The sequence below is a fragment of the Mangifera indica genome, unplaced genomic scaffold (genome assembly GCF_011075055.1).
Source record: "Mangifera indica cultivar Alphonso unplaced genomic scaffold, CATAS_Mindica_2.1 Un_0049, whole genome shotgun sequence".
Lineage (NCBI taxonomy): Eukaryota > Viridiplantae > Streptophyta > Magnoliopsida > Sapindales > Anacardiaceae > Mangifera > Mangifera indica.
Genome location: NW_025401141.1, coordinates 38447 through 64704, shown reverse-complemented (window position 1 = coordinate 64704; position 26258 = coordinate 38447). Strand labels below are relative to the sequence as shown.

The 26258-nt window shown below is 35.4% G+C and overlaps 4 protein-coding genes and 1 non-coding gene across 10 annotated transcripts; 1 reads left to right on the top strand and 4 right to left on the bottom strand.

Moving 5' to 3' along the window:
• Window positions 1–663: 663 nt before the first annotated feature.
• On the bottom strand, window positions 664–4579 carry LOC123206782 (condensin-2 complex subunit H2-like). Of its 2 annotated transcripts, none has more exons than XM_044624021.1 (11): window positions 4123–4579; window positions 3945–4044; window positions 3407–3513; window positions 3192–3334; window positions 2691–3105; window positions 2420–2595; window positions 2172–2342; window positions 1982–2086; window positions 1740–1841; window positions 1443–1601; window positions 664–1279 (listed from the first exon to the last, which is right to left on the bottom strand). In XM_044624021.1, the coding sequence occupies exons 1-11, from the start codon at window positions 4322–4324 to the stop codon at window positions 911–913; spliced, it is 2049 nt and encodes a 682-aa protein (XP_044479956.1). In that variant the 5' UTR covers window positions 4325–4579; the 3' UTR covers window positions 664–910. The 2 variants fall into 2 exon arrangements, with proteins under 2 accessions (XP_044479956.1, XP_044479957.1); XM_044624022.1 differs by having other exon boundaries at window positions 1988–2086.
• An 874-nt stretch (window positions 4580–5453) lies between these two features.
• TRNAY-GUA lies at window positions 5454–5545 on the top strand. The gene is given in 2 exon segments: window positions 5454–5490; window positions 5510–5545. It is a non-coding gene; the product is annotated as a tRNA-Tyr (tRNA).
• Window positions 5546–6936: 1391 nt separating this feature from the next.
• Window positions 6937–9019, bottom strand: LOC123206789 (putative pectinesterase/pectinesterase inhibitor 28). Its single transcript, XM_044624031.1, has 2 exons — window positions 7890–9019; window positions 6937–7809 (listed from the first exon to the last, which is right to left on the bottom strand). The coding sequence occupies exons 1-2, from the start codon at window positions 8857–8859 to the stop codon at window positions 7115–7117; spliced, it is 1665 nt and encodes a 554-aa protein (XP_044479966.1). The 5' UTR covers window positions 8860–9019; the 3' UTR covers window positions 6937–7114.
• A 1816-nt stretch (window positions 9020–10835) lies between these two features.
• LOC123206794 (probable acyl-CoA dehydrogenase IBR3) lies at window positions 10836–17701 on the bottom strand. 2 transcript variants are annotated; one of them, XM_044624040.1, is made up of 18 exons: window positions 17482–17701; window positions 17189–17344; window positions 16963–17097; window positions 16329–16469; window positions 16071–16202; window positions 15703–15888; window positions 15226–15303; window positions 14912–15028; window positions 14399–14497; window positions 14172–14289; window positions 12995–13218; window positions 12658–12852; window positions 12289–12431; window positions 12011–12095; window positions 11721–11930; window positions 11472–11624; window positions 11267–11371; window positions 10836–11170 (listed from the first exon to the last, which is right to left on the bottom strand). In XM_044624040.1, the coding sequence occupies exons 2-18, from the start codon at window positions 17321–17323 to the stop codon at window positions 10979–10981; spliced, it is 2448 nt and encodes an 815-aa protein (XP_044479975.1). In that variant the 5' UTR covers window positions 17324–17344; window positions 17482–17701; the 3' UTR covers window positions 10836–10978. The 2 variants fall into 2 exon arrangements, with proteins under 2 accessions (XP_044479975.1, XP_044479974.1); XM_044624039.1 differs by having other exon boundaries at window positions 17189–17701.
• A 1183-nt stretch (window positions 17702–18884) lies between these two features.
• On the bottom strand, window positions 18885–24808 carry LOC123206792 (sucrose synthase 2). Of its 4 annotated transcripts, XM_044624034.1 has the most exons (16): window positions 24582–24806; window positions 24376–24438; window positions 24142–24274; window positions 23759–23910; window positions 23281–23473; window positions 22890–23008; window positions 22543–22759; window positions 22315–22410; window positions 22019–22192; window positions 21337–21453; window positions 21063–21229; window positions 20543–20767; window positions 19897–20218; window positions 19549–19793; window positions 19321–19459; window positions 18885–19158 (listed from the first exon to the last, which is right to left on the bottom strand). In XM_044624034.1, exons 3-16 carry the CDS (start codon window positions 24190–24192, stop codon window positions 19120–19122), a joined length of 2256 nt encoding a protein of 751 aa, XP_044479969.1. In that variant the 5' UTR covers window positions 24193–24274; window positions 24376–24438; window positions 24582–24806; the 3' UTR covers window positions 18885–19119. The 4 variants fall into 4 exon arrangements, with proteins under 4 accessions (XP_044479969.1, XP_044479968.1, XP_044479971.1 ...); XM_044624033.1 differs by having other exon boundaries at window positions 24376–24808; XM_044624036.1 differs by lacking the exons at window positions 23759–23910; window positions 24142–24274; window positions 24376–24438; window positions 24582–24806 and having other exon boundaries at window positions 22543–22751; window positions 23281–23422.
• Window positions 24809–26258: the final 1450 nt, after the last annotated feature.

Genomic DNA, 26258 nt, shown 5'->3' with positions numbered 1-26258 from the left:
CTGCTGGGGCCTAATCTGCCTAATCCCCATGCCCCAGTTACAGCGACACGCCAAGCCCTGTTCATAAACGCGTTTCTTTTATTTGTTTACTATTGTGTCAAGAAGTGATTATTCTGTAAAACCCCTGTTTAACCAAACTCATGAAAAAATTATTCAAAAAGCTACTTTGGATCAAACAAGGACAAGGATCAGAGACATTTTCAGCACAATCCGAAAACCCACATCAACAAAGTAAATGAGTCGATATTTTCACATCAAGACACAACTTGGCTGGAATGACGTAGTTGTTCAATTTGGTTGGTAAGATGAAAAGAGTAAGTAACCTTTTCCACGAACAAGCTAGTGGTATACACGTATAGTGGGAAAGCAAAGCAAAGCAAAGCAAGCCATTCAAATAAAAAGATACTAAACCAGTGGGTTTCTTGGTCAGCTGAAACACTTTGAAGCTCTCTTGGTGGACAAGGAATTTGTGTTCAACGTTTACACTATTACACCCACTGCCAGTATCAAAGTTGCCAGCCATAGGATGAATTATATATTCTTGAAACATATCGCTTCAATCATTGACAAACAGCTCTGAAGATACCTGATTGAGAGTTTTAATAAAATTACAAAGAATTAAAAAAGGTGACCACTTCTGCTGAAAGTATTGGTGGCATTGTATGTATGGTACAGGAACATATTCATTCTACAAGGGATATCAATATCATAGTTTTATTACAGGGTCTTGACTACAAGTTTGGCTCAAATCCAGGCCTAGTCTTGACTATTAAGTACGTGTCTGATAATAATTTGAAAAAGTAAATTATTGATCATTGTAATTTAACTTGAGCTACAATCATGTCACAACTAGAATTTGCTAGGAGCCATTCAGCAGAGTTGTTGAATTCCCCAACAGTTCAAAGCTGGTTCAGCTTGAGGTATGTAAATCAGCTGGTTCAAAAAGTCGAGACCTTCTTCGCTTCTTTCCTTCTGGGGTACACCTTGCACCACCAAGCTTCACAGAAAATTTACAATTTGGCTGTGACGGCAATCCTGATGATCCATGTTCTGTAGATGGATTGACAACTGGGGATTTCTCTCTCATGGACTTGCCCTTATCATCTTTTGAAAATCTTCTTGATGGAGACTTGGCTCTCTTTTTTGACAATTGATATTGTGTTTCTTTTTGTCTCTTGTCGTGCCTGAGTAGCCGGACATGGAAAGGATTCACTGCTGTGTAACAGATGGACTCACCATCAATCCCACTCCTATCCAAAGCAACATCTCCATTGTTCACCTGAAATTTAAAATGCCTAGCAATTCATTTTTCACACATGAAACAAGCAATACCAGATTCTTTTTTAGTGAATTCACCAGAATAAACTACTTTAAGATATACAACTGCAATCAGAACAAACAATAATTGTAGAAAAAATTTTCAAATAGAGGAAGGAAATTACCAATTGAAGAAGTGCAGAGAATGTTCGAGCAACATCATACTTCTCTTGGCCCTTTACCACATCAGTGAAAGATGTGACATTTTCATGGTCTCCTTCAAGAGATAGCTTGTCAATAATACTTTCTCCATATTCATGAATATCAAACGGAGGGCATGAATCCTATCAAAAAAGAGAAACTTCAAATACCAACAAAAGTTCAACTTAAAAGAGGTAGTAACATTATGATAAAACTAGTGGTGATAATTGATCAATGTTGGTTGGATTAGACAAAGAAAGGAAGGAAAAAAATAGAATTACTTGCTCATCTAGGTTGTGTTCAATTTTCTGTTTCCATGATGAGACTCGAGCAGCTAATTCAGTCAATTTTTCTGTTTCAGCTATGCTAGCAAGAAGAGCATCCTGAAAGAGAAAAGGCATTCAATCAACCAAGTAATGCTTTGGTAGCAACTAGAAATATAATTATCTAGTGGAAAGATGAACTAAGTAAGACCAAATTGCAGAGAGCAGACTCAATAGAAGCAAACTGATAAGAAATTTACGCTTACTAGGTGAGAGCGACAAAGATCTTCTAGGTTTGCATGACAATCTTGAACTTCATGTTCAAATGTTTCATTGATTTCACAGTGAGTAGTACCATCATCATGCTGTGTAAATGTCAATGAATAAGCAATGTGCAAAATCTAATGCTACTGTTTTGACTTTAATCACCCAAAAAGTTGTCCTGCAAACCTTATCAAAATGAAGTACATCTTCATCCATATACATACTCTCTGGCATGTCAATATCAGGATGCTCAGAATCTGGGTCACCACTATCATATCCCTTGTCCTCATTAAAATTGTCAGGATGACCAAAAGCACTAAAAGCTTGTTGTCCTTTGTTAGCAAGTGATTGCCGGAGCTGTAATAACAATATCAGGTTTTACATAGAGATAATAAGACAGAATTTGGCTAAACACACCATCTGGAGAGCAGAACCTTTTCATATAATGGAGAAGAATGGAAAGCCTGTTGCTTTTCAGATGCTTTTTGTCGTGCCTCCCATATTTGTGTGAGCTCTGGACTGATAGTACCATGCAATTTTGCAAGCGGAAACAGAGTAGTTACTGAGTGTTGTTTAGTAGAATTTACCGCATTTCTTCTGAAAGCTTTAACTGATTGTAAGGAAAAAAATAAAGGGACCACAACATCAGGACCACAGCACAAGACATTAATGGTAACTCGAGTTAAAAAAGTATGCTTCAACAACCTTTTTTGAAAGGTATGACTTTCAAGTTCCCAGGTTCATGAGGGTTCAAGGGCTTCCAAGGATCCTCCTCCTCCTCATCAGAATTACTATCCAAGTTCCTAGGTTCTGAATATCTGTCCTCCATATCAAATTCATGATTGCTCTCTCCAACATCATCAAAGGCAGGAGGATCATGGCCCATGTTAAGGCTTGGCGATGGATTAAGATTGGCATCCTTTTTCTTTCTGATAGATGGCTTATTTGCAGTTCCACCAGAACACCTCGTAGGGGATTGAAAGCTCTTGCGAGATGCACTTCCTCTGTAGGCACCATTATGCCCCTTGCCAACTTGACCTCCCTCTAAAAAGTCATTAACTGCTACAGCATCACACGGATCTAATAGAATAAAATCTCGATAGAGATCACTGGTAGCTAACTGCAACCACAGAAAAACGAAAAGAATAATTAAATTATTTTGTTAGTCAATGCATAACACAAAACCAGTAAAAGCAATTGTAATACCAGATAGGACTCTAATTCCGTGCCATCACCCAGAGAGTCTAAGCAGTCACCTTCAAGAACAATTAAATTTGCAGGGGGCTTCACAAAGTGATTAAAAAAATTATCATTTCCATTTGGACTGTCTAAGCGATTTTTTGCTTCCACTGCAACATATGGAAATTTTAGCTAATGTTTCTCTGAACTACACCAAAATAGAGTACATGGTTAAAGCTTACCTGGGATGTCATCTAAGCACCAAAACAGATCATTTTCTTCATCAGAAACTGCATGGGATTCCCTTCCTTCGATAGGGACTGATGTCTCCTTTGATTGATCCTGCTGGCTGGATAATAAAATAACAACGATAAAGCGCCATAGAAGTAGGATCTAAATCCACAATACAGTTTCATCACTGTCCGCTGACTAACTTGAGAGAACTATAAATTACTGTTAAATTACTTGCCATTCAAATTTTGCAAGACAGTAGATTAACGACAACATAACTTGAGTGAACTAAGAACTACTGTTAAATTACTTGCCATCCAAATTACAAAAACTGAAGTGCAGTGATAATCTATAACAAGTTAATTTATTTGTCAACTTCCCTAATCCATTAGATGGACTAATAAGCTCTCACAATAATTCATTTCCTTTCCAAGGAAAACCATAGAGCACCAAACAAATTTAACAAATACAAATAAAATTTGAGAAAGACATACAGTTGTCGGTCATAGTGAATATTATTTTTACGAAGAAAAAAAAAAAAAAACAAACCTTTTCTGAGAAAGAAACTCCAAAGCATGCAAAACCAAGTTGTACAAATATTCTACCTTCCTGCTATACACCTGAACCGAACCCTGAACCAGCAAAGCAGCTACATTTCTCCAAAATTTAATTACAATCAAATATCAAACATCAAGATGGAAAAACAAAAGCAAGTTAAAAGACAAACCTTCAGCGAAATTCACCGGGGGAATGAGATGTTCGGAGTCATAAATTTGACCAGAGCAAATTTTCAAGAGATAGTCTTCGAGCTTATTCGCCAAATCAACTTCCCAGTTAGCTTGTAGTTCACGCTCTGGCTGCACCGTGAACCGGGTACCACTACAACTAGCCGCATCGCAATTGGGTTCTTGTTCTCTGTGGTTAGTCATATTGAAAGTGCTGGGTAATTGGACCTCACATTATCATTGGAGCACATTTCGATTCCTAGGGTTTTGGATTTTGGGGGTGGAAATGAAAAAAGGGGAAAACCTTGGGGGTTATGAAGGCTTTCTCGATTGTTTGTTTCCCGAGAAAAATGAAGAGAAAGTAATGGAAAATTGAGTGAGATTTAATCCTCAGGAGCTGAAGACGCAGAGTTTGGATTCGCTTTTGGAAAGAAAGAGAGGGAGACACAGAAGGTTCAAAAAGAGTCGATCTGGTTTCCCGCTCGCTCGTCAAGCGTATTTATTTGAATATCACTGGGCCACTTTAATATTTTTAACGGGCTGGTGTTCGCCCAATGGAAGCCTCTTTACTGGCATGAATAATGTCGGATTCTATCTAAATTCTAAGTTCTTAAGCTCGAATTTAAGTTTAAAATTGAATGAATTAAATTTGGATTAATTTAAATAAAATTTAGAGTTAAATTGACTTTGGTTTACATTTACACTTAAAATTTAAGGACTTTTCACTTAAATTTAGTTAAACACTTATAAAAATTGTTTTGATAATATATCTTTTATTATTTATATTATTTGATTTGATTTATAAATAATATTATTTTATTTAATTTATAAATAATAAAAATATTTCAATAATTTTTTATTACTAATGATGATTTAATAAATAATATAAGAGATAATTTGATTATCACATTCATTTTATGTATTAAAAAATTATTAAGAAAATATTGATTTTATTATACCATATTCTTATTTATTATTTTTTAAGATAAAAATAATTTCATTTTCAATTAATATAACAAATAACATAAAAAAATTTTAAAATAATTAAACTTAAGGGTATTTAAGTAAAAGAATTTTAGTATATTCAATTATTACCTTTAATTAAACATAATAATTATTTACAACTATTAATTTTTATCAAATATAGTGATAATTTATACCTAATAATGCTCAAGATAATTTTTTTTATTTTGATAATAAAACATTCCCAAATTAAACATCCTATCAATATATTTTAATTTTTCCAATAAGAAAACATTATTTAATATTTATCATATCTCAATATTAATTAAGGTTATAAATTAATATAAAGAGAGGCAAGTTTGAATAAAAGCCGACCTTAGCTCAGTTGGTAGAGCGGAGGACTGTAGTGGTTAAATACGACAGCATATCCTTAGGTCGCTGGTTCGAATCCGGCAGGTCGGAATCTTTTTATTTATTAGTAATTTATAGTTTTGTTTACTCAATTAAATAGTTTACGGTTGGCCAAAGGATTATTTCCCACCTATGACGTTTCCCATTAATTTTAAAAATCTCATTTACCTATCTATATGTAATTAAAATTAATAATTTTAAAGATAAAATTATTATTTTATCTATATTATTAAAAATAAACTTAAATTTTATTTTATTTTCTCCTATAAACTCTAAAAACTAACAATTTTTTTCAACCCAAGTTTTCAAAAACAACATGTTCCACCTTAGGGTTTTTAATTTTTTAGATTTAATTTTCTGACGTCATTTCTTCCTCTCCGACGATCTCTAGACGACACCTCTTCTTCTCTAATGCGACCTCCTTCCAGAGGCTCTCCTAGGCATAATCGTCGACGAAGACGAGTCATCTTTATTGAGATTAGGGTTAGATTCGAACTGAACCGAGCTCAACTCGATTTATATATAACAAAGCTCGAGTTCGAGCTCGAGCTTGTGGAAGCCAAGCTCAAACTCTGTTTAAATTCAGCTCTACTTATTTTGAGCTCTAGTTTTTAACTATTTTGTTATTAAAACGACGTCATTTTAATACATATTGATCAAAACGATGTCGTTTTGTATTAAAATTTTTAATTAAAAAAATTTGGCGAGTAACTCAAGCTTGACCGAACTTTTATAGGGCTCATTTCGGACTCGTTCGAGCCGAGCTCGAATAGGCTTGGTTCAAGTCCAACCCTAATCGAGAGAAAAATGAGGTCTTTGTCGACGACTCGTCATTTTGTCTGTATTATCAAAAATAAATTTAAATTTGATTTTATTTTCTCCCATAAACCCTAAAAATTAACAATTTCTCCCAACTGAAGTTTTAAAAAATAGCATTTTCCCCCCTAAGGTTTTCAATTTTTCAAATTCAAATTTTTGATGTCATTTCTTCCTCTTCGGTGACCTTTCGATGATGCTTCTTTCTCTGGTGCGACGTCCTTCTAATAGCTCTTCTTGGCATGGTCGTCGACGAAGACCTTGTTTTTGTCTCGATCATGTTGTCTCGTCTTTATCGACGACCATACCCAGGAGAGTTGTCAGAGAGAAAGAGACATCGCGTGGAGGTCGCCGAAAATTTGAATTTGAAAAATTGAAAACCCTAAGGAAAAAAATATTGTTTTTAAAACTTGGGTTGGGGGGAAATTGTTAGTTTTTAGGGTTTAAAGGAAAAAAATGATATAACTAATGTATTTAGTTAATTTTAACTATCTATGCGTAGGTAAATAAGATTTTAAAAGTTAATAGAAAAAAACTTGGAAAATGCACATACTTTAGGTGGGAAATACTCGTTTGGCCTTGACGGTTTGCCGTTATGGAGAGCAAAATTGGTAGACTGAGCTACAAGCTTCTCAAGATAAAATTTTGTCTTTATTTATCTGAAGAAAAAAGTTAGGTAACCTTTCTCTCAACATTAATACAAAAAATTACAAGAATAAATTGAATATCTGTTTCAATGATAAACATTGGTAAAAAATTTTTTTGTATGTATGTATGTATATGATTATGAAGCCATCCCTGGGCTTAAGCGGCCTCCATTCCAGCAGTGAAGGGCACATTCTTGTTCTGAATCCAGTCAACCCCGATGAACTTCGCGAGGGTGAAACCTTCAGCTTGCTGAGCATTGATTTTCTGAATACCAGGCCATGTAACTCTCCTTGCGGTGTCAGAACCAGGGCCCCTGTTGCCAAATTCAGCGTACCAGCAAGTGTTCAGAGCAAAGTCTCCTTGCCATGGCATCCACCCCTCAGGCTGAATCACATCTCCGATCTCTGATTGCAAGTATAATGTTCTCGCGAACTCCTTCCAGGGCCTTCCCAGGTAACCCTTGTTTTGATCCTTCACCGCCACGTAATCTGGCTCTCCGCCGATTACGCAGTTCTGGAGAACGAATCCTGTCACTGCGTTCTTATCGGCTCTTCCTTGGGCTGTAATGATCACGGCTTGGTTCGCCATTGGTTTCCTGAATATCAACCTGCAATTCTGGAAGATGGCCGCTGCGTCACCGAAGATGTAGTCTATGGTGCCGGTGATGGTGCAGTCTCGGTAGTATTGCCGATGGGCGTGGGCGTAGAGAGTGTCCTGGTAGCCATCCATTTGGCAGTTGTAGAAGATCGCGCTGTCAGCTTGAACACGCAGTGCCACCGCTTGGTGCTTCTCAGCTCCGGCGCTGTTCTCGAATCCCATGTCCTTGGCGATGAAATTGGGTCCCAAAATGGCTGAAACATGAACAAAATTTCATCAACGTTTGGCCTAAACATCATATGTTTTATCAGATTTAACATTTTAGCTAACTTACCGACTGTGGCTGTGTTCATGGTGTTGACTCCGTCGATGAAGTTCTTGTTGCCGGTGATCTTAGTCTTCGTGGCGCCATCGCCGACGAACATAACATTTGCTTTGGTTTTATCGACCGTCACGTACTCTTTATAAACTCCTTCTTTGATGTGAATTATGAAGGGCTTATTGGTGGGGTTGTTCTGGGCATCGGGAGCAAGAGCGAGAGCTTCAGCGATGGTCTTGACTTTGCCACTGCCGTCCTGAGCCACAACAACATCAGCTGGAGGAGGTTCAGCAAGGAGCCTCCGACGACCGGCGCTAACCCAGTCAGGAAAATCATCATTAGAGAGAAGTCGTCTCTCTTTTTGCCCTACATGCAATGAATTGAGCACCTCAGAGAAATCATGCATCATCGCCAGGCCATTGCTTGTAAGCTCCCTGGAAGTATTCAACAGCTTTTTCATCTTCTCTCCGAAATCACCCGTCACATTTTCAAATTGATCCAAGCAACTTTCCTGGAAAGTCGCAGCACCGCTGAGGAAGACCTTCACGTTTTCAATGTAATGATCAGCTTTACGAACATCAACCTTGCTCATTTCCCCAAAGGAGGTGTGCAGATCATCAATGGCATCGTGCAAAAGTTCCCTACAATTATGAAAAGCCTGTTTCACCATTGGATCCTTGTTAGCCTCTTTCCAGGCAGAAGAGTTATCCAGAGCAGCCTTCAGCTCATCAATCGCCACTTCAAACTCCATCTTGATCAAGTCTTTCGGGTTGGTCACATTTTCACCACCCTTTTTTTCGAGGCTCTTTTGACAGGTTTCTTTGTAAGTAGTCGGCTCACAAACGGCCTTAATAGCCTTTGTTGAAGTGGATAAATCAGAGTCATCTTTTTTCTCGCTGCTGCGGCTAATAAGCACCCCGATAGACACCACCATGGCGATCAACAACACAGCGCCAAAGCCGATAAAAACGGTCTTATTCGCCATTTTTTTTTTATATAAATAAAATGATACGATATATATTTATCTGTGTATTTTTTTTCCTGGGTATGAAATTGAAAATACAGACCTTTTATTTGATGAAATATTTACAGAGCCGTTTGGGGCGGGCTCTGAAGTTTTATTTTTATTGTAAATGCCCCCTGGATCCGTTGAAGATGTTGAAGTTAAAGTGTACTTATATAGGAAATGAATGGCTGAAAAGGGATTGCTTCTGTTAAGAAACTAAGGGCTGGTATTATTTTGACTAAATCTGAGACGCCGTATTTATTTCTTTACTAATTTTGGTAAGTAAAACGACTTGTATGGAGCCTTTTTCGGCTTCGTGGTAATTTATTAGACATTTATATTAAGTAGTATTGAGATCTTTGGACTTTTGTGGTTTCAAATTAATTTGTGTCTTTCTCTGTAAATATTCAAACTATTTTTAGATTTTTCCCGTAAGACTTGATTTTAAAAATACTTTCTTCACTATGAAGGACGGTAAAAAAAGTACTTTTTTACTCAAAATTATTAACTGAAAATGAACTGTCATACAGTAAAAAAGTTAAATTAACGTATCATTTATAACTATTTAATTTTCTTTAAAATTACTGTTCTAAATTAATAAAAATTAAAAAAAACTTTTAATATATAATTGTTATAAAAATCTTTTTATTTTATTTTTCTTTAGCTCTTTCTTACATCCCTGGTCGGTTCCCACCTTCCCCTTTCTTTGGCAAGTTACCTCACACACAATCTACCCCCTGCCGTCTCTTCAGCCATAATATGAGATTGTCTTGACCAAGGTTGAAAAACCGGTGACTTCAGCGACTTTTGTGTGTAAAAAAACCGTTTTGGTTAAAACTCGGATTGAACCGCAGATGAACCGGCGGCTTGCCTACGGTTCAAGATTTCAGTCGGTTCATTCATGGTCCGGTTTAGTAAAAACGGAAAGGAAAGTGCAAATTTTTTAGAAAATTTCTCCAGCGCTGTCACGAAGCACAACAACCCTAAAAATAAACTCATTCACAGTTTTCAGCAAATTCAGCCTCAAACTAAACGCATCCAGCCGACACAAGATTCAATCTTGCATGCGATTCAACTATGACTTGTGAACTGCGGACGAAAACTCTTGCATCCAGCCAACGAGAACATTCGACTCTTCCTGTCAAAGTGTCGATAACTTCACTGTCGCAAACATTGATAACTTTCGTTGATAACAGTATGGCTTTGATGTGTTCTGGAGTGAGAATCAAGCTAACAATGAAATAGAGGAAAAAGAGTCTAGAGAGAGAAAGAAATTAGAGGTGAAGATTGAAGAAGATGTTGAACAATTAAGAGTTATTATGAATGTGAACTTATTTTTAATATTTTATTACCTGTTACCTGTTCACATACATATATATTTCTACAGAAGTGTGTAAATTTTCAAGTTCTTAAACAAGATTAAAAATGTGATTGAACTGATTGATCAAAATAGTTTAACCAATTCGATCAAAATTAAACCTCAAAACGGTTCATGCTACAATCTGGTTCTTAAAACCTTGGTCTTGACAACTCCACTTGATCAATTCACTGACAAAATGATTTCATTGATGAAATCTTAAATTCCATCAGCCATATCATGTTTTATACCTTAACGTGAGATATATATAAAACAATAAAATTATGTATACCTATTATTTATACACAATTTATATACATAAAAGAGATTATTATATAATTGAATGTTTCTTTATCATATGATGACACATATTTTAAAATCACCTAATTACATGATAATACATCATTAATTATATACAAAAAATAGATATACATAATATTACTATATATAAAAATATAAAAATTTATTTTTCTACAAAATTTAAATGATAAGATAATTATTTTACTAGTTTTTTTCAATGGCCAAACCTTGTGTTAAAAAAAATGTTATTTACTCCAACATTTTAAAAGAAAATTTCACACGTAGATTATGTGGCTGATTGAGATATAAAACAAAACAATATATTATTAACTCGGCCGCTGGAGTAGTCGCCATATAAAATATTGTTCCCAATTTTGGGATTATCAGATATGTGGACATTTGTCGTTTCAAATTATTTTATATTTTTCTCCCTATAAAAATTCAAAGCTTAGATCTCTGCAACTCTAACTTGGCAATGGTACCCAAGTGAACTTCATCAGGTCCATCTGCAATTCTCAGAGTTCTTGCCCCGGCCCAGAGATGCGCCAGAACAGTGTCAGATGATACGCCAGCGCCACCGTGCACTTGAATTGCCATGTCCAGGACTTTAAGTGCCATGTTTGGAGCTGCTACCTGCTCCGTGCAACATCAAAAACATTTTTTGAGGAAAAATTTACACGTATCTTATGTGGCGGATTGAAATATCAATGAACATAATATATTGTTCACCTTGGCCATTGCGATGGTTCCCCGGGCTTTCTTATTTCCAAGCCGATCGAGTTGGTCAGCTGCTTCCAGCACTAACAATCTGGTTCTCTCCAGCTCTATTCGACACTGCATCCATGGCCATTTACAAACACCGACAGCGTTATCAAACAAGCAAAATTAAGCTAATTGATGGTATTGACAGTGTTTGACAGCAAAATGAGCTTACCTTGGCAATATCTGAGAGGAAAGAACCATGTTCAGCTATATATTTCCCAAAAACTTTTCTACTAAGTGCCCTCTGAGCCATCATCTGCATGCCACGCTCAGCTGCTCCGATCAGTCTCATGCAATGGTGGAGCCTTCCTGGGCCTAGTCTACCCTGTAAGAAAGTAAACAAATGTCTGTACAGCACAAAACTGCTATAATAACATTGGGAACAAAATTTGAATCTCATCTTCACCCTTAACAACTTTACCTGGGCAATCTCAAACCCGCGCCCTTCTCCCAGTAGAATATTCTTTGCTGGCACACGTACATTCTCAAATGAAATTTCTGCATGTCCATGAGGTGCATCATCAAAACCAAACACTTTGAGTGGTCTCTTAATGTGTATGCCTGGAGTTTGTATATCCACTAAGATCATTGACTGCTGCTTGTGCTTAGCAGCAGAGAAGTCAGTTTTTCCCTGCATATTGATTAGATCATTCCCAGCAATCAGATGGCTAACTAATAAAAATACTCCAGCCACACCACACTAGTACTAACCATGACTATAAGAATTCTGCATCTAGGGTCCATGGCTCCACTGGTCCACCATTTGGTTCCATTGATAATATATGAATCCCCTTGTCTGAGGAAGTACATAGACATCTATATATTATTTGAGCAGGAGGTCCAACTTGAATCATAAGTTAATCTAGGATGAAAACAATGAAATATACCGACTATAGAATTTCCACTTCTATATTAATTAAAAAAAGGGGTTGCTTTCACAATTACCATTCAGAAGTTATAACTCTGCGAAAATTTTGTAAAAAAAATACCTTTTAATCGAGCACTCAATATTGGTTGCATCAGAAGACGCCACTTGTGGTTCTGTCATTGCAAATCCAGATCGAATCTTCCCTTCAAGCAATGGAATAAGCCATTCCTGTAGTTGTTCTTCATTCCCATAACGCAATAGTACCTACATAAAACAGCTTATTTGTAAGGACCAGACAATGAATCTCCTAATAAGATCAAGCAAGTGGCCATAATCATTTTCCACTAGCTACTTTTTAATTTCTACGAGCATATCAAGATAACTTTTCTAGGCTACAGACAATTTGCAACTTTCAGAGGTAAGATAAATATGGTGACCATCATTGCAATTAATAATACCTATATAATAAAGAGTCTCAAATAATTTTTACCTCCATATTTCCTGTATCAGGAGCACCACAGTTAAAGACCTGTGGAGCCCAGATAGAGCGACCCATGATCTCACAAAGATATCCATATTCAAGGTTTGAGAGGCCTGCTCCAAGCAAGGAATTGTATGTGTCACCAGAGAAAGCATGTCCACCCCCTTTAAAAAAAAGATTTTTCGCCCTAGCAGCACTGTCGAACTGCATCAAAACAGAAATTCATGGGAAAAAGAAATTATCACTAATCAATCTCTTTTGAGCTAGGAAGAGCAACATGAATGAATAGACATAAACATAAATTTGGAAAGAAAGCAATATGACTAGAAGCAATCTGGAAACATACAGGAATCCATAAGTTCCATAAACCCTCTTTCTTTGCCAGCTCCTTTAACCTTTCCTCCTCAGGGTGAACTGTCCAACGTGATTCAGACAGAGCAAGTTTAATGAACTCACTTTCCATGGGATATATGTGTTCTTCCATGAACTTAATCAACTTGTCTCTCAGTAATTTAACCCTTTCACAGGGAACAAACCTCCCTCTTTCCTCTGAAAAGCTTTTTGATACATCTACACAAACAAACAGGTCATAAAAATGTAAAATTGAATATAATCAAATATAAGAGTGAAGAACACAATTCGACAATCTAACATAAAAAAAGATAAAGATAAAGAAGGAAAGGCTCAAGAACAGAAAGAACCACTCTATTGCATATCAATCTGTCAGGACCCCATTTGTATAAAATTGGGGACCACACAGATGGCACAAGCAGAGAGCAACACCTTGAGGGCACAGATGTGACAAACACACAAGGAAGGGGTGGACCGCCTGAAAGAGAAGGACTTGGCAAGAATTGGTATGGGAAGTTAGAAGAATGAGCAGAATAAGAGTTGGACGAGGGGGAAGGGAGGAAAATCCAGGAAGAAAATTGTTTCAAGTGTTGGGCAGCCTCTGGCTGAGTGGGAAGTGTGGCTGCCCTCTCAAATGCGAGTCCATTGGGGAAGTTTTTGTTGAATTGTTCATACTTTGTTAACAGATTTCTTATAAGGAAGTACTGTAGTCTGTCCAGGGTGTAATTATTGAACAAAAGCAATTCAAAAAGCTCTTGTTTTCATCATTGCCAATTTATGTTGCTTGTGTTGTACATTGCTTGTGTTGAATATTGGTTGGGATACTAACGCAATCACACACATGACTATTCTTTAGATAAAACCCAAACCCAAATACGGAAAGCCTGAGTAACCATAGAGAGTTGGGCATTGAAAGTCACCAATTCCAATGAAAGTAAGGACTTGTGCTATATTGGAACTGATAAAGATTTCAAACAAAGTCTTAACAGAGAAAAGTCTGGTGATCTTTTAAAAAGCATCCCCTCCTATCACATATATAACAAAAAAACTGATATGGGAAGTTGATGTTTTTCATATCTCAGAAAAACTAAGCATGATGATATGCTAAAAATAAATAAATAAATAAATGAATAAATATCAAGACCAATGACATTGAGAAATGGTTCAGTTACCAGATGGAGGGAACTCAGGAAGCACAGATTTCCTTGCAACAAAAGTAAGTGCAAAATCTATAAGATAGTTAGCTCGAGCTCCTGAATCCCGAGCACGTTCACCTCCTGAAGCATTACCCTGCATATGACAGATAATAAAAGAAGATATGTATGGATTGATCCTCCATAAGAAAAGCCTAATCAAATTCAAAATTCAAGTATCACACTGTTTTTTCTTCAAAGTATACCATAAGCCATCTATTATATATTCCTGTGAATATTGATGCCCCACGGAACAAAGCAAGCACAATATAGAACTTCCATGCTGCTGCAGGCCATGGTTTTCCCTGCAACATAAGTGTCATAAGAAGTCCTTCAATAAGGAGTAATGCTTGTCAAATAATCAAGACCATTACGTAAATAGAATTATTCATTATTTTCAGCGAGTAATTCCCAAGTTCACATGTATTTGAAGTGCAATACATCAAACAGACATCACTTTCCACGGAAACATTTGGAGTACTTCACCCGACACAACCTAATTGCTTGCTTAATAATGCGTGCCAGTTAGCTACAATAATATGATGTATGCTTAATGTCTCCTCACATCTGGTAGCCCCTTTTGCGGTAAAAAAAGAACTACCTAAGAATCTTCCAATTGACTCAAATTCCTCTTTAGGCAACTAAATTCTATGACAGAAAAAAAAAAAAAGAGTGCAAAAAAGATGGCATTTTAATCGAAGCTACTTAATGGGTCTTACAGCTGTAGAACAGTAGTCTTCCAAAAATTCTGCCTGTGAGGGAATCCCCTCTGGAATTCCAGTAAGTTCAAAACCTTGAAACACCCCTTCTTTGTTCCCAAAATCCACAAGATAAGGCTGACAAGAAAGGGAGGAAGTAGTCAGTTAAAAAGGCTCAACAACAAAAACTTATTACATTAAAAGGGTATATATGTCAATTAACAAAAAGAAAGCCTCAACAGAACAGAATGGCAAGTGCAACACAGAAACAAAAAAAGATAATAGAGTATAGAACCTTCCATGCCAAAACTGATGTTTAAAAATTGGTTTATTACCAGACAACTGTATGCAACATCAGACATCTGGTTTCCAATAGTAGACAATTCCCAGTCAAGAATACCAATCACTCGATCCTGAACCATTGCACATAAATAATCAGATCTGCAACTCATGTTATGTAAGTTCCTCAGAGAAATTTCAAATATATTGAGCTCTGACAAAATCAAGAAACAGTTTTTAGTGTAAAGAGCAATCACTCGACGCTGAACCATTATACATAAATAATCCGATCTGCAAATCAGTTTATGTAAGTTCCTCTGAAAACTTCAAATATTTAGAGCTCTGACAAAATCCAGAAACAGTTTAATTATAAAGAGCAAAATCTCCCATACTGATTTTCCTTAATAATGAAATGTGAGATAGGAAGATTTGACTTAATGCTTATATATTTGATAAATGAAATACATATAACAACCAAGTTATGTATAAAAAAAATGCAATTTATATTAATCAAGAGTTTAGGATTACTAGACCTCAATGGGATGAAATACAAGATTATCAAGACGGAAGTCCCCATGAACTAGGCCTGCTGTTGCTCCTGATGAATCTTCTGGTGGAACATTTTGATGTAACCAATCAATCAACTGAAACATTTTAGGATTGCTCTCAGGTTTCCCTTCAGTAGTTGAAGCAATGTATTGCTTAGCCCACCTCTCTACCTAAAGCAACCACAAAATTCAAAAGGGCTACTTAGTGTAAGAAACAACATAGTATTTTCATTATTGCACTGTAATCCAATTCTTTTAAAAACAAAACCTTAACTCAATTCATGAAACTATTTTGTAAAATTAAAATAAAAATTGCATTATGACAGCTAAAATTTTTCAAAAAGCTTAATCACCTGTCGCTTACAATAGTTGTCTCGCCGTCCATATCTTCCAAGACCAATGGCATCCACATTGGCTGAATGAACAGAAGCTAATGCTTTTGCAGTTGCACGATACATTGCCCTCCTCCTTTCTGGTGCCACACCCTAATCAAACAGAAGAATAATTTTATCCAAGCTTTCAAGCCGACACCAAATTCTTCACCAATCAGAATTAAGTCTTTGTATTACAAGTTCAGTTTGGCCATCAAATATTAAGACCAAACACATTACCGGTAACTTGGGGTCTATAAATATACGCCCTTCCAAAAATTCCATGATGTAAAATGCAGTTCCGATAACTTTTGGATCTGTACACAAACAGAATGCTTTAGGAACTGGAACTGCAGTATGATCACCTAATGCTTGGAGTACCTGTCACATCAAGAATTTTCAAAATTCTTCAGATGATTGATTACATGGAAAAACTAAGAAAAGGTTTTAAAAAGTGGCCATTTGATTTTTAGAACTGTCAGACTCCATAATTTGTGCCATTAAAATAGCTCACACTCCCTAGTAAATTCGTTTCTACTAATAAAAAAAAAGTAATACACACTAAAAATCATTGTTATTAGTGAAGACGTGTTTCAAGCTGTAATAATTACAAAATTCTGATCAATGTAAAATTCAACATATATTTCAGTAGGCAGAGAAAATACTGAAAGTAGTGTTTGTAGTACTTTCTGTAGCAGATGCTTTCCGTTAAAAAACTCTGCTTTTATAGAAACGCTCTAAAAATGCTTAAATATCTACTTTCTCATAATCATATGAATACTTCCAAACACACTATTGGTAATACTGTAGATCAGAACCAAATAAAGTCGATATGAAAAATATAAAAAGGACAATGAAAAATAATCAATGTCACCTGAAACTCTCGGTCAACAGCGTGAGCAGAAGGGAGCAATTTGCCGGGAGGTTTCTTCCTCAAAACATATCGTTTCACTATGCCTCCCGAGCCAGCTTCCAACAGAAACGTCGGGTTCGATTGTCCATGGCCAAACTGAACCAAAACAAAAATAAATAAATAAATAAAAGAGACAATTAGGACATCAAACAAAATTAAAAGAGAGACAGACAGATAGGAAAATAACCTGAGAGACTTTGAAATGAGAAGGAGATGAAGGGAAGCCAGAGACGTTAGCAGAGGCGTAACGCAGCAAGGCATCGAGGTCAAGCTGGTGAGCTGGATGGACTTGGCTCACTAGATCTCCTGTACGGCTCGCCATGGTAACTTCTTGATCTGATTACTGCGATCAACAAAATCAATCCAGTCCTCGGAATAAAATCAAAAGAATCTTCCAATATCTTCCTTCTTCGTCTTGTTTTTTAAACAAAATTCATATAAAAAACCGAGCTGATAGAGTGAGAAATGGAGGCTACTCGCCAGCAGGTAGTGCTAAGAAAGAAGTCTGAGACTTCCTTAAACAGTCGCTTGTTGAAGCCTTGAAGATATCCATCTATTCAATTTTTTATTTAATTTTTGTCTTACGTATTAATAATAATATTATTATAATAGCACGGATGGATATGCTCCACTGTTGCAATGAATTCTTGAATCGAAAATTGGTAGGCCGAAGGACGATTTCCATCCAAGAAATGCTATATTCTCAAGTTTTCCTACTTTAAAGCTCTTCGTCTTTCGTCTCTTCTTTAACACCAATTATACATCTAAATATGAGGAGAATAACCATTAAAGAAAGAGAATACTTCAAGAGAAAAAAACCATTAACAATAGAACCGAAGATAACGTCAGAAATTTTAAAACGAAATTTTAAGATGAAATTACCATTTTTTAAAATTTATGTTAAAAAAATTTTTAATTTTTAAAGTTTAGAGAGGTAAATAGAGATTATATTTTAGTTTATTTTTAATATTATAGATAAAATAACTATTTTACCTTTATTATAGTTAATTTCATCTGTTTATGAGTGAGTATTGGTATTATCAAAGTTAAAAAGGGGAAATTGAGAATGTAGCATACCTTGGTTGGAAATAGTGATTTGGCCAAATTGGTAATTTGAAAATGAATAGACTTTAAATGTGTGCGCCGTCCTAGGTTTTGCAGTCAGATTTTTTAACCCACTCATTTTATAAATAACATATTTTTCATCCAAAATACAACTTCCTTAATTAAATTTAAGTTTTGATATAATTAATTACCAAAATAAATGTTTTCATATAATTACCGTATTATTTTTTTCTCTCTATCTATAACCCTTCCCTCCTAGATTATACATATAACTTTTGACAGCCAATTTTGTAACCTCTTATCCAAACCATGGTGATACAACCTCGACTTCACTGATTTGAGTGGTTTCCACCCAAACTTCCGCTTCAGTTTATACTCTCCAATTATGGCGGTAGTGAAAAAAATTTCGTTTACAGATTCTGCTTTCGCTCAAACTTCCGCCTCAATTTTTACTCTGGAACAATGGTGGTGGTGAGAGTCATTTTGAATTAAAATCCAATGCAAACACAACCCATATCGCCACCACAATTTCCACTTGTGCACCCTTTTATTTCTTCATTTGTTGTTTTAAAACCTAACTCTAGTTTTGGATTTTAATGCAAGTTTTGTTTGTTGGATTTTAATTCCTTTTAAGAGTTAAGACTGTTAATTTTTGGTTTGATTTGTTTGGCTTTTTAATGAAATTAATAAATCTTAATGGGTGATATGTTAATAACTTTGACTAGGATTTCAACCTGACAAAGCTATCTAATCATCCAGTATCGCCCTAAGCTATTTGGATAACTACTGAAAATTATATAGAGGCGTGTTGAGAGTGATTGGACAGACAGGCAAGACACTCTTGAAGACATTTTATTAGGCATAAATGGAAAACTCACACTGAACCTGACCAAGAACAGAATGGTAGCGTCCTCTGTATATCAAAGAGGAGCCACCACGTTATTCTACTAAAGGAAAGATGCATTTACAACAAAATCAACAACTTGATACGTGTCTGATGGAGAAACCAGCTGCAGAAGCAGACACTCACACGGCTTCCACTTCAGCTGAAGTTCAATGATGCTCGTCCACTGATAACGGAATAGACTTTGCCTGAATATTAAAAAAAATAATAATAATAATGATAAAATTTCACTCTCATAGTGTCAAAATAGTTTAATAATTTAAAACATTATCCACTTCAATTATAGGTCAAGTTCATAGTGATGGCATTTGATGGTAAGAAAATGGTGAGAAGGAGATAAGAGTGCAAACCAGATCCCGAAACTTGAGGATGTAAAGCATCTCTAGATATCGGCGAGTCTCTCTTCTCTCAAGCTTAGACACATACTTCCAGAAGCCATACACCCCGGCTAATGTCAGTAACCTCTCAGAATATATCTTCCATGTATACCTGCAGAATTGATATTGAATCAGTAATAATCAAGTATGCTAAAAGCTTTTTTTTTTTTTTAAATCCAGGATTATCAAGAAAAAATGGACCTTTCGTAAATTCGTTTAAGCCCTCCATCAGAGATCGTGCCCCAGTAACTAGGATCCTTTGCACTCTTTTCAAAGAATTCAATAAGAGTAGCAGCCATCTGATCAGGGTGATAAGGATCAATATGGAACCCTGAAACACCATGCTCAATGATCTCAGCAGGGCCTCCATGACAAGTGGCAAATGTAGGAAGCCCACAAGTCATGGCTTCCACAACTGTCAGGCCAAAAGCTTCATAGAAAGCAGGCTGCAAGAAATTAGAACAAAGAAAAGGAATTTCAGACATCAAAAGCTTATTATGGTTAAAAACCACTAGTTTCACTGCATGTCCACATCTATGAGTCACATACCTGCACAAAAACTCCTTTTGTATCTGCAATATAGCGATACAGCTCACCATTACGTGCACGATTCATTTGAGCTGCTATCCATCGAAACTGGCCATGCAAATTGTATTCTTTGTTGAGACTATGCATCTTTTCAATCTCAGCCGTTTCTTCTCTGTCCCTGGAATTCTTGGCATCGATGTAACCACCAACCACTACAAGATTTACAATTTCCCTTAGCTTGCTGCTCTTACCATAGCACTCAACAAGCCCCGTCAAATTTTTCACTCGATCCAATCTTGCCATGGAAAAGATGATGGGTTTTGATCGATCATTCAGCATACCACTGCAAGGGGATAGATGAAGTAGCAGATCAAAATGCATAGTTCTCAATGGAAATTTAGGAAAGATCGGAAACTAGATCATGTAAAGATGAACTAATTGCACATTAAAAAAGACACGAACAAAAATGCATGTACAAACTGTCTTGTTCAAGAGTATGTTGTGGTTGATTAAGTTTATGTAAATTTTCCCTACAAGTCATGCCTCGAGGCTCTTGTGATAATTGAAGCAATTTAAAAATACACCTTGAACATCAAGAATCATATATAAAATGATGGATAACAGGCTGCAAAATCACACAATTGAACTTCAGGTAGTAAGATCTTACACATGCTCATCATTCTGCTCAGGATCAAATAAAAGTTCTTCAATTTGACCATGTAGAGCAGTAAGCCTTCTTTCCTTGTCAGAGTAAGGAAAATATATGCACATGTCTGCTCCTGGGGAGACGATATTGAACTTGGGATCAAAAACATCAATGCCATGAACAACTCGATACAGCCCAGGAAGCGTGAAAGCTGTATGGCTTTCATACTGTCCAACATTATTTTTGCTGAGGTACAGAACAGAGACTGTAAGTAACATAATAAGCAATAAAGCTAATAAAGTAAGAAGTAAAGGAAGTAGGATCTCTGAAGAACACAGGGACCAAGGGTTATAAGAACTTCGATCCATCATGAACTTAATTATAAAATTCAAACCAAATATATATTTCATTTGACTTTGGTAGAAGCTTATTAGAAAGTTAGCAGAAATATATGTAGTATGGCGGGAAACTGATTCAAGCCAAACAACAATTTGCTATTAGAATTCCAATTCCATTGCAAATTAATAAACACAGAACTTACCTTCCTGCAATCTCTTGATATGTACTAGTGATAATAAAGTCTGCATTGTTCATTGCAATGAGGTCAGCAGTAAATTGACTTAAAAAATGGTACTTGTCCTCATATTTCCTCCAATATATGTCAGAATCAGGATACTTTGTTTTCTCCAACGCATGTGCAATGTTGCACTACATTAATAGAGCAAAATAAAAAAGTTTAGATTAGAAGAAATGACCTCTGTAGATACCGAAACTTTTATTCTCTGAAAAATAAATTAGGAAAAATCACAGCAAACCTGTGTGATTCCTAGCTTGTATGATAAAAGAGAAGCAACAAGATTTCCATCACTATAGTTGCCAATGATCAGATCTGGAACACCCTGTAACTCAGCAGCAATTTCATTGGATGCATCCTAGCAACAGACAAAAAAAGAGAGTGAAATATAACCTTTTCATGTAATGGGAGAAAGCATACAAAATATGGGCTACTTGTCTGCTATTATGCAGTCCAGTCCCCCTTTTCTTCTTTTGATAAACTAGGAAATGATTACCATGCTGTGAGTTCAGAATTCTACACTCCTATAGCTTTTAAAATCTCAACCTTAAAAGATATAAGCTAGCCTGCTAGAAATAACCTCTACAAAAGCATTCCAGATATCCTTTTTCCACTTATTCTCTCTTTCAATCTAACATATAATGATTTTATGAGAAGTTTTTACTTGGAAAAAAAATGCATATGATGTTTACTAATCTTTTAGTCTTGTGTTAATATAATAAGAGTTAACTTTTACATGCCCAAGACTTATTACAGATCCAGTAGTTCAATGGCATCCATACTTCAACTATGTAATAGAATTCAAAACCAAGAATCCTTCGGCATCTGAGGTATGTAATTGAAGCTCTGATTTGGCAACACCAATTGGAAGGAATAGAGACAAACAACAGGAAGAAACAAATATAACACTGCTTAATGCCTACCTCAGCAAATGTCTCCAAATATGGCCACACATCAAACCTTGAAATCCACTTACGAAGAATACCATTCTCATTTCTAAAAGGCACTCGCAGTATGTTTGTGTGCTCTGTTCCACCTATTCTTTCTAATCGTTGGTTGCATGTTGTCCCCGTGGCATCCGGTATGAGTCGGGTAACCTTAAATCACCATTTGTTCATAAATTAATAAGGCCATCTATGTCAAACTCAGTGCACAAAAAAGAGAGTAAATTCATAGATTGGTTGAACTTTTAAGCAGATGGAAATTTTAGAAAACCTACTATGAGAATTTTTGGAATGACATCCAGTCCTTGCTTTTGTATTCTAAGAAGCATCTCATTCTCTAGAGCACGCACTTGGTCAAGTATATAAACAATCTGTGTATTAAAAGTGAACAGTTCAATTTGTCATTAATAAAATCATGTACAGCTGGAAGTACAAAGTCTAGAAGACATAAGACAAAAGAAAAAACACTTAATGCTTGTATTAAGTGGAATTTGAAAGTATACCTGCCCTCCAGTGTCAGGCAGACCCAGGACATTTGCTTGGCCAAAGTAACCATGTGGAGACACAATAACAACATTGAACACCATTGGAATCCTCCCAAGAAATGTCTCCAGAGTAGCAGGATCAGGAGCCTGAAGAATATCCAAGAGAAGGTGCACCATCTCTGATACCCGTTGTGCAGTGTCGCCCCAACCTCTCTCAAAGCCTATTCCTTGTAAACTACTCTTAGATTATTAAATTTAAAAACTAAAGTAATAGGTTATTTGAGCATACAAATAAAAGGAACTTCCAGCAAATCTTCACTAGAATAAATTACATTGAGCAAATGTAAATAAATAAAACTACTTACTCAAATTCGAACTCAGAATAAGGTGTATCAGGATGTAGCTTAGAAAGGTACTCCTCAGCTCTTGCCAAGGCAGACTGTAGTTTGGATATGCTCTGTATCCGATCATTCAGCATCATAGCCTAGACAATATAGTGGAAATTTTCAAAATTTATTTCATCGTATGCCTTTGAAAGTAATAATAATTCTTCTTCCATTGTCATCAATATTTGAAATTGGTAAGAAGCCAGAGGTAAAAAGACAATTTTTTGGAAGAATATCAATATAGCATCTTGCAACAGATTGTTCAACAATATATTCTAAAAAAGGCATAGGCTTCAGGTTGAATATACATATAATAAAAAGAGATATAGTCTGTACATTCACTAAAAGCCAAAAGCTCAAGCAAACTTACACGCCCATCATGCTTGTGTGCACGAAGAAAATTAACCAAAGGCTCCAAGCTTTCTTTCTTGCGAAACATAATAGATGATAGATGACGATTGAGGAATTGAACCCCATTGCCAATGGATGATGACCTCGTTGGTCGAGGAAAAGTTGCATTAAATGGCTCAAAATCAAGTTCAAGCACATAGTTTTCATTGAACCTAGCATAAATAATCGTCCAGATTCTAATATTGATGATGAAACAAGAAGAAAAGTGAAATAAGACATGAAGCGGCACAAACATTGCACCCTTTTCAGTAGCAGTTTATTAAAGAAAAGAGTCCTCGTGTTTCAAAATTGAAATTGTCATTCCTTTTAAAAAAGCAACTCCAATCACCATAAAATGATTTGAGAAAACAAGGCACTCCCAACTCTCAAGAACCAAATCCTGAGATTAAATCCAGTAATCAAGATTATATAATTTACAAAACAGATCAATTTCTTACTGCCCATCCACGAGTTCTTCTTTGAATTTAAGATATTCTGCCACACTCAAGTGATCCACACTGAGTTCATATACATTAACACGAACATATTCCCAAACACCAGGTCTAGGGCGAACTGCTAGAGCCACGAATGGAGGAAGAACTATGGCTTCCTGTTAACATTAATTATCAATAACCTTAGAAGAGAAGAAAAATAAAAATGCAAACAGCTAAAGGAAAAACCAAGATACACACATTTAGTACTATCTAAATGTAATTTCTGAACGTAAGTTGCTTCTTAATGTATTTTCCTAGGTACTTGGGACGTAAGAACAAAAAAATAACAAAATAAAGAGTTCCCAAGAAGTGACCAGAAACCACGATCACGCTGAGTTTGGTTTGACCTGTGCAGATTGTAGGACATTTATGAAAGAGCCATTGCTCAGCTTCTCCATTCCTTTATCTTCTTTAGCAATTTCAGCCAGTTCATCCGTCACTTGATGACGCTGCAGGATTCCCTTTCCCTTAGCCACATATCTAAACCCAAAAAAAAAATTAAATTAAATTAAATCTATCTCAAAAATGCAACTGAAATTTTCACAAGAATACAGTACAGTACAGCACAATCTGAAATTAACCTGGAAAGTAGTGAAACAAGTTCGTTTCTGTGAGCAGAAAGCGTGTCCTGAACTCGATCCAACCTAGTATTAGGCATAATTCCTCAAAAACGAATAAAGAGAAAATGAAAACAAAGCAAAACAGATGGAGAAATCAAGAAGAGAAGATGCTTTTTATATATAGCCAAATAGAAGTGATAGAACCGAAGATAAGCAGGAATCGATACGGAGAAATGAAGCCAAAAGGAGGGCAGAAACAGCCATTGTTAGCATGCGAAAGTGATAAAAGTTCAGAGGCACTTGGCAGTGTATTGAAGGAAGCTCAGTGAAAACCACGCAGCTCTTTTCCCTCGCTGTTTGAAACATGAAAACGAAACAGTGGGCTGGGTTTCAAATTTGTAAAGTTCTGTTCATAGACTGTAACGCCCCGTCGGAGTCGGAGTTCGTGGAGTCCACTGACCAATTGGATCACGAGTCCGATCAGTAGGGACGTTTGGATTTGTACAAGAACCCGCCAAATTATCGATCGGAGCTTGGGCCCGGCTTTTCCTAGGGTCACCTCTTCACTACGCAGTCCCGAGCCTACTTAAATTGACAGTATTATACTTAATAAAAATATATAAATTAATTAATATTTCAATTTAATTGACATTATGTAATGTTAGAAAATTTTTTAAATACCAATTCGAGCTTAACTTAAAACAAAAATGGTTAGTTTGAAATCCAGTTTAGGTTACTTGATTGATCATTCTGTTTGTGGGAAAAACTATCATAAATATATTGGGAACAAAAAAATAGATTATTGAAAATTTAAAAAAATAAAAATTGTGAGATAGGTTGAAATGTCATTAGAGAAGATGAAATTACCATTGTTTCTTTTTTTTTTTAAACGATTTAATCAAGTTAAGTGGGGATTACTTGTTTGGGAATCTTAAAAAGGAAAAAATATTTTTATTTTTTGAAAAATTATTTTACAAATAACCATACCACTTATAGATAAAAACTTATTTTATTTAGCAACTCATTATAAGATTTATTTTAAAAAAGATTTTATTAGATTTTGCACTACAATAATATAAAGGGAGGATTTGAATAATAATTAGACCTAAAAATAAAATTAAAAAAATTATCATATACAATAATATAAAGGGAGGATTTGAATCATTTGATTAAGGCTAGTTTTGCTTGAGATTTAAAAATTTTAATTTGAGATCACTTTGAAAATGACATATTGTTTTAATTTTGAATTTAATTAAAGTTCACTCCAATTTAAATATTTATATAAATTCAAACTCGATTTATTTATAAAAATAAATTCATATGTTAGCTTAAATTTAGTTTATTTAATGTGAACATGAGTAATATAGTGTATGTGAGAGGAATCTGATTCACCAAGAATAATATTAAACTCATCTTCTACCGATTTTGGAATAAACTAAACTCCCACTCCATTGGCCATATCTATATTTCCCTTGGCTTTTTTGGAAACTCAAAAAAAAAAAATTTTATACGTATCCTTTTTAAATATATAAATATGTATATATTTATATATATCATCATAAAATTAAATATTATTTTATTTTTAATTTAAAATTATCTAATCACATGATGATATATATATATTTATATATTTAAAATATAATACATTTAATTTTATTGTTTATAAAATTATATAACTGTGTGTAAGAAGTGTTGATGAATAAATTAAGAAGCTTCCAAAATCACAATCTCGAAGTGTGGGACCATGAAAGATTTGATGTTATTTCATGCCAGGTTTAATTATTTGGTATGCCCTGGCCCTTGTAATTTATGCTTTACTTGATCTATATGAAAGGCTTGGTGGGTATCTCATTCCTTTTTATATGTTTTTAAGATAGAAGAAGATATTTCCATCTCAAATGCCT

What these genes read in the sequence shown, in the direction of transcription:
- LOC123206782 (XM_044624021.1), bottom strand. Translation starts at nt 4,324, where the DNA reads ATGACTAACCACAGAGAACAAGAACCCAATTGCGATGCGGCTAGTTGT. An exon ending in GAGTTTCTTTCTCAGAAAAG is followed by an intron (nt 3,514 to 3,944) that starts GTTTGTTTTTTT and finishes TTTATTATCCAG; the next exon opens with CCAGCAGGATCAATCAAAGG. An exon ending in CTTCTCCATTATATGAAAAG is followed by an intron (nt 2,343 to 2,419) that starts GTTCTGCTCTCC and finishes TTGTTATTACAG; the next exon opens with CTCCGGCAATCACTTGCTAA.
- LOC123206789 (XM_044624031.1), bottom strand. Translation starts at nt 8,859, where the DNA reads ATGGCGAATAAGACCGTTTTTATCGGCTTTGGCGCTGTGTTGTTGATC. An exon ending in CATGAACACAGCCACAGTCG is followed by an intron (nt 7,810 to 7,889) that starts GTAAGTTAGCTA and finishes TTCATGTTTCAG; the next exon opens with CCATTTTGGGACCCAATTTC.
- LOC123206794 (XM_044624039.1), bottom strand. Translation starts at nt 17,323, where the DNA reads ATGGCGAGCCGTACAGGAGATCTAGTGAGCCAAGTCCATCCAGCTCAC. An exon ending in TATATAATAGATGGCTTATG is followed by an intron (nt 14,290 to 14,398) that starts GTATACTTTGAA and finishes TGTCATATGCAG; the next exon opens with GGTAATGCTTCAGGAGGTGA. An exon ending in GCGGGTTTGAGATTGCCCAG is followed by an intron (nt 11,625 to 11,720) that starts GTAAAGTTGTTA and finishes ACTTTCTTACAG; the next exon opens with GGTAGACTAGGCCCAGGAAG.
- LOC123206792 (XM_044624033.1), bottom strand. Translation starts at nt 24,452, where the DNA reads ATGCCTAATACTAGGTTGGATCGAGTTCAGGACACGCTTTCTGCTCAC. An exon ending in ATGTCCTACAATCTGCACAG is followed by an intron (nt 23,911 to 24,141) that starts GTCAAACCAAAC and finishes TAATGTTAACAG; the next exon opens with GAAGCCATAGTTCTTCCTCC. An exon ending in ACAAGCTAGGAATCACACAG is followed by an intron (nt 21,230 to 21,336) that starts GTTTGCTGTGAT and finishes CTATTAATGTAG; the next exon opens with TGCAACATTGCACATGCGTT.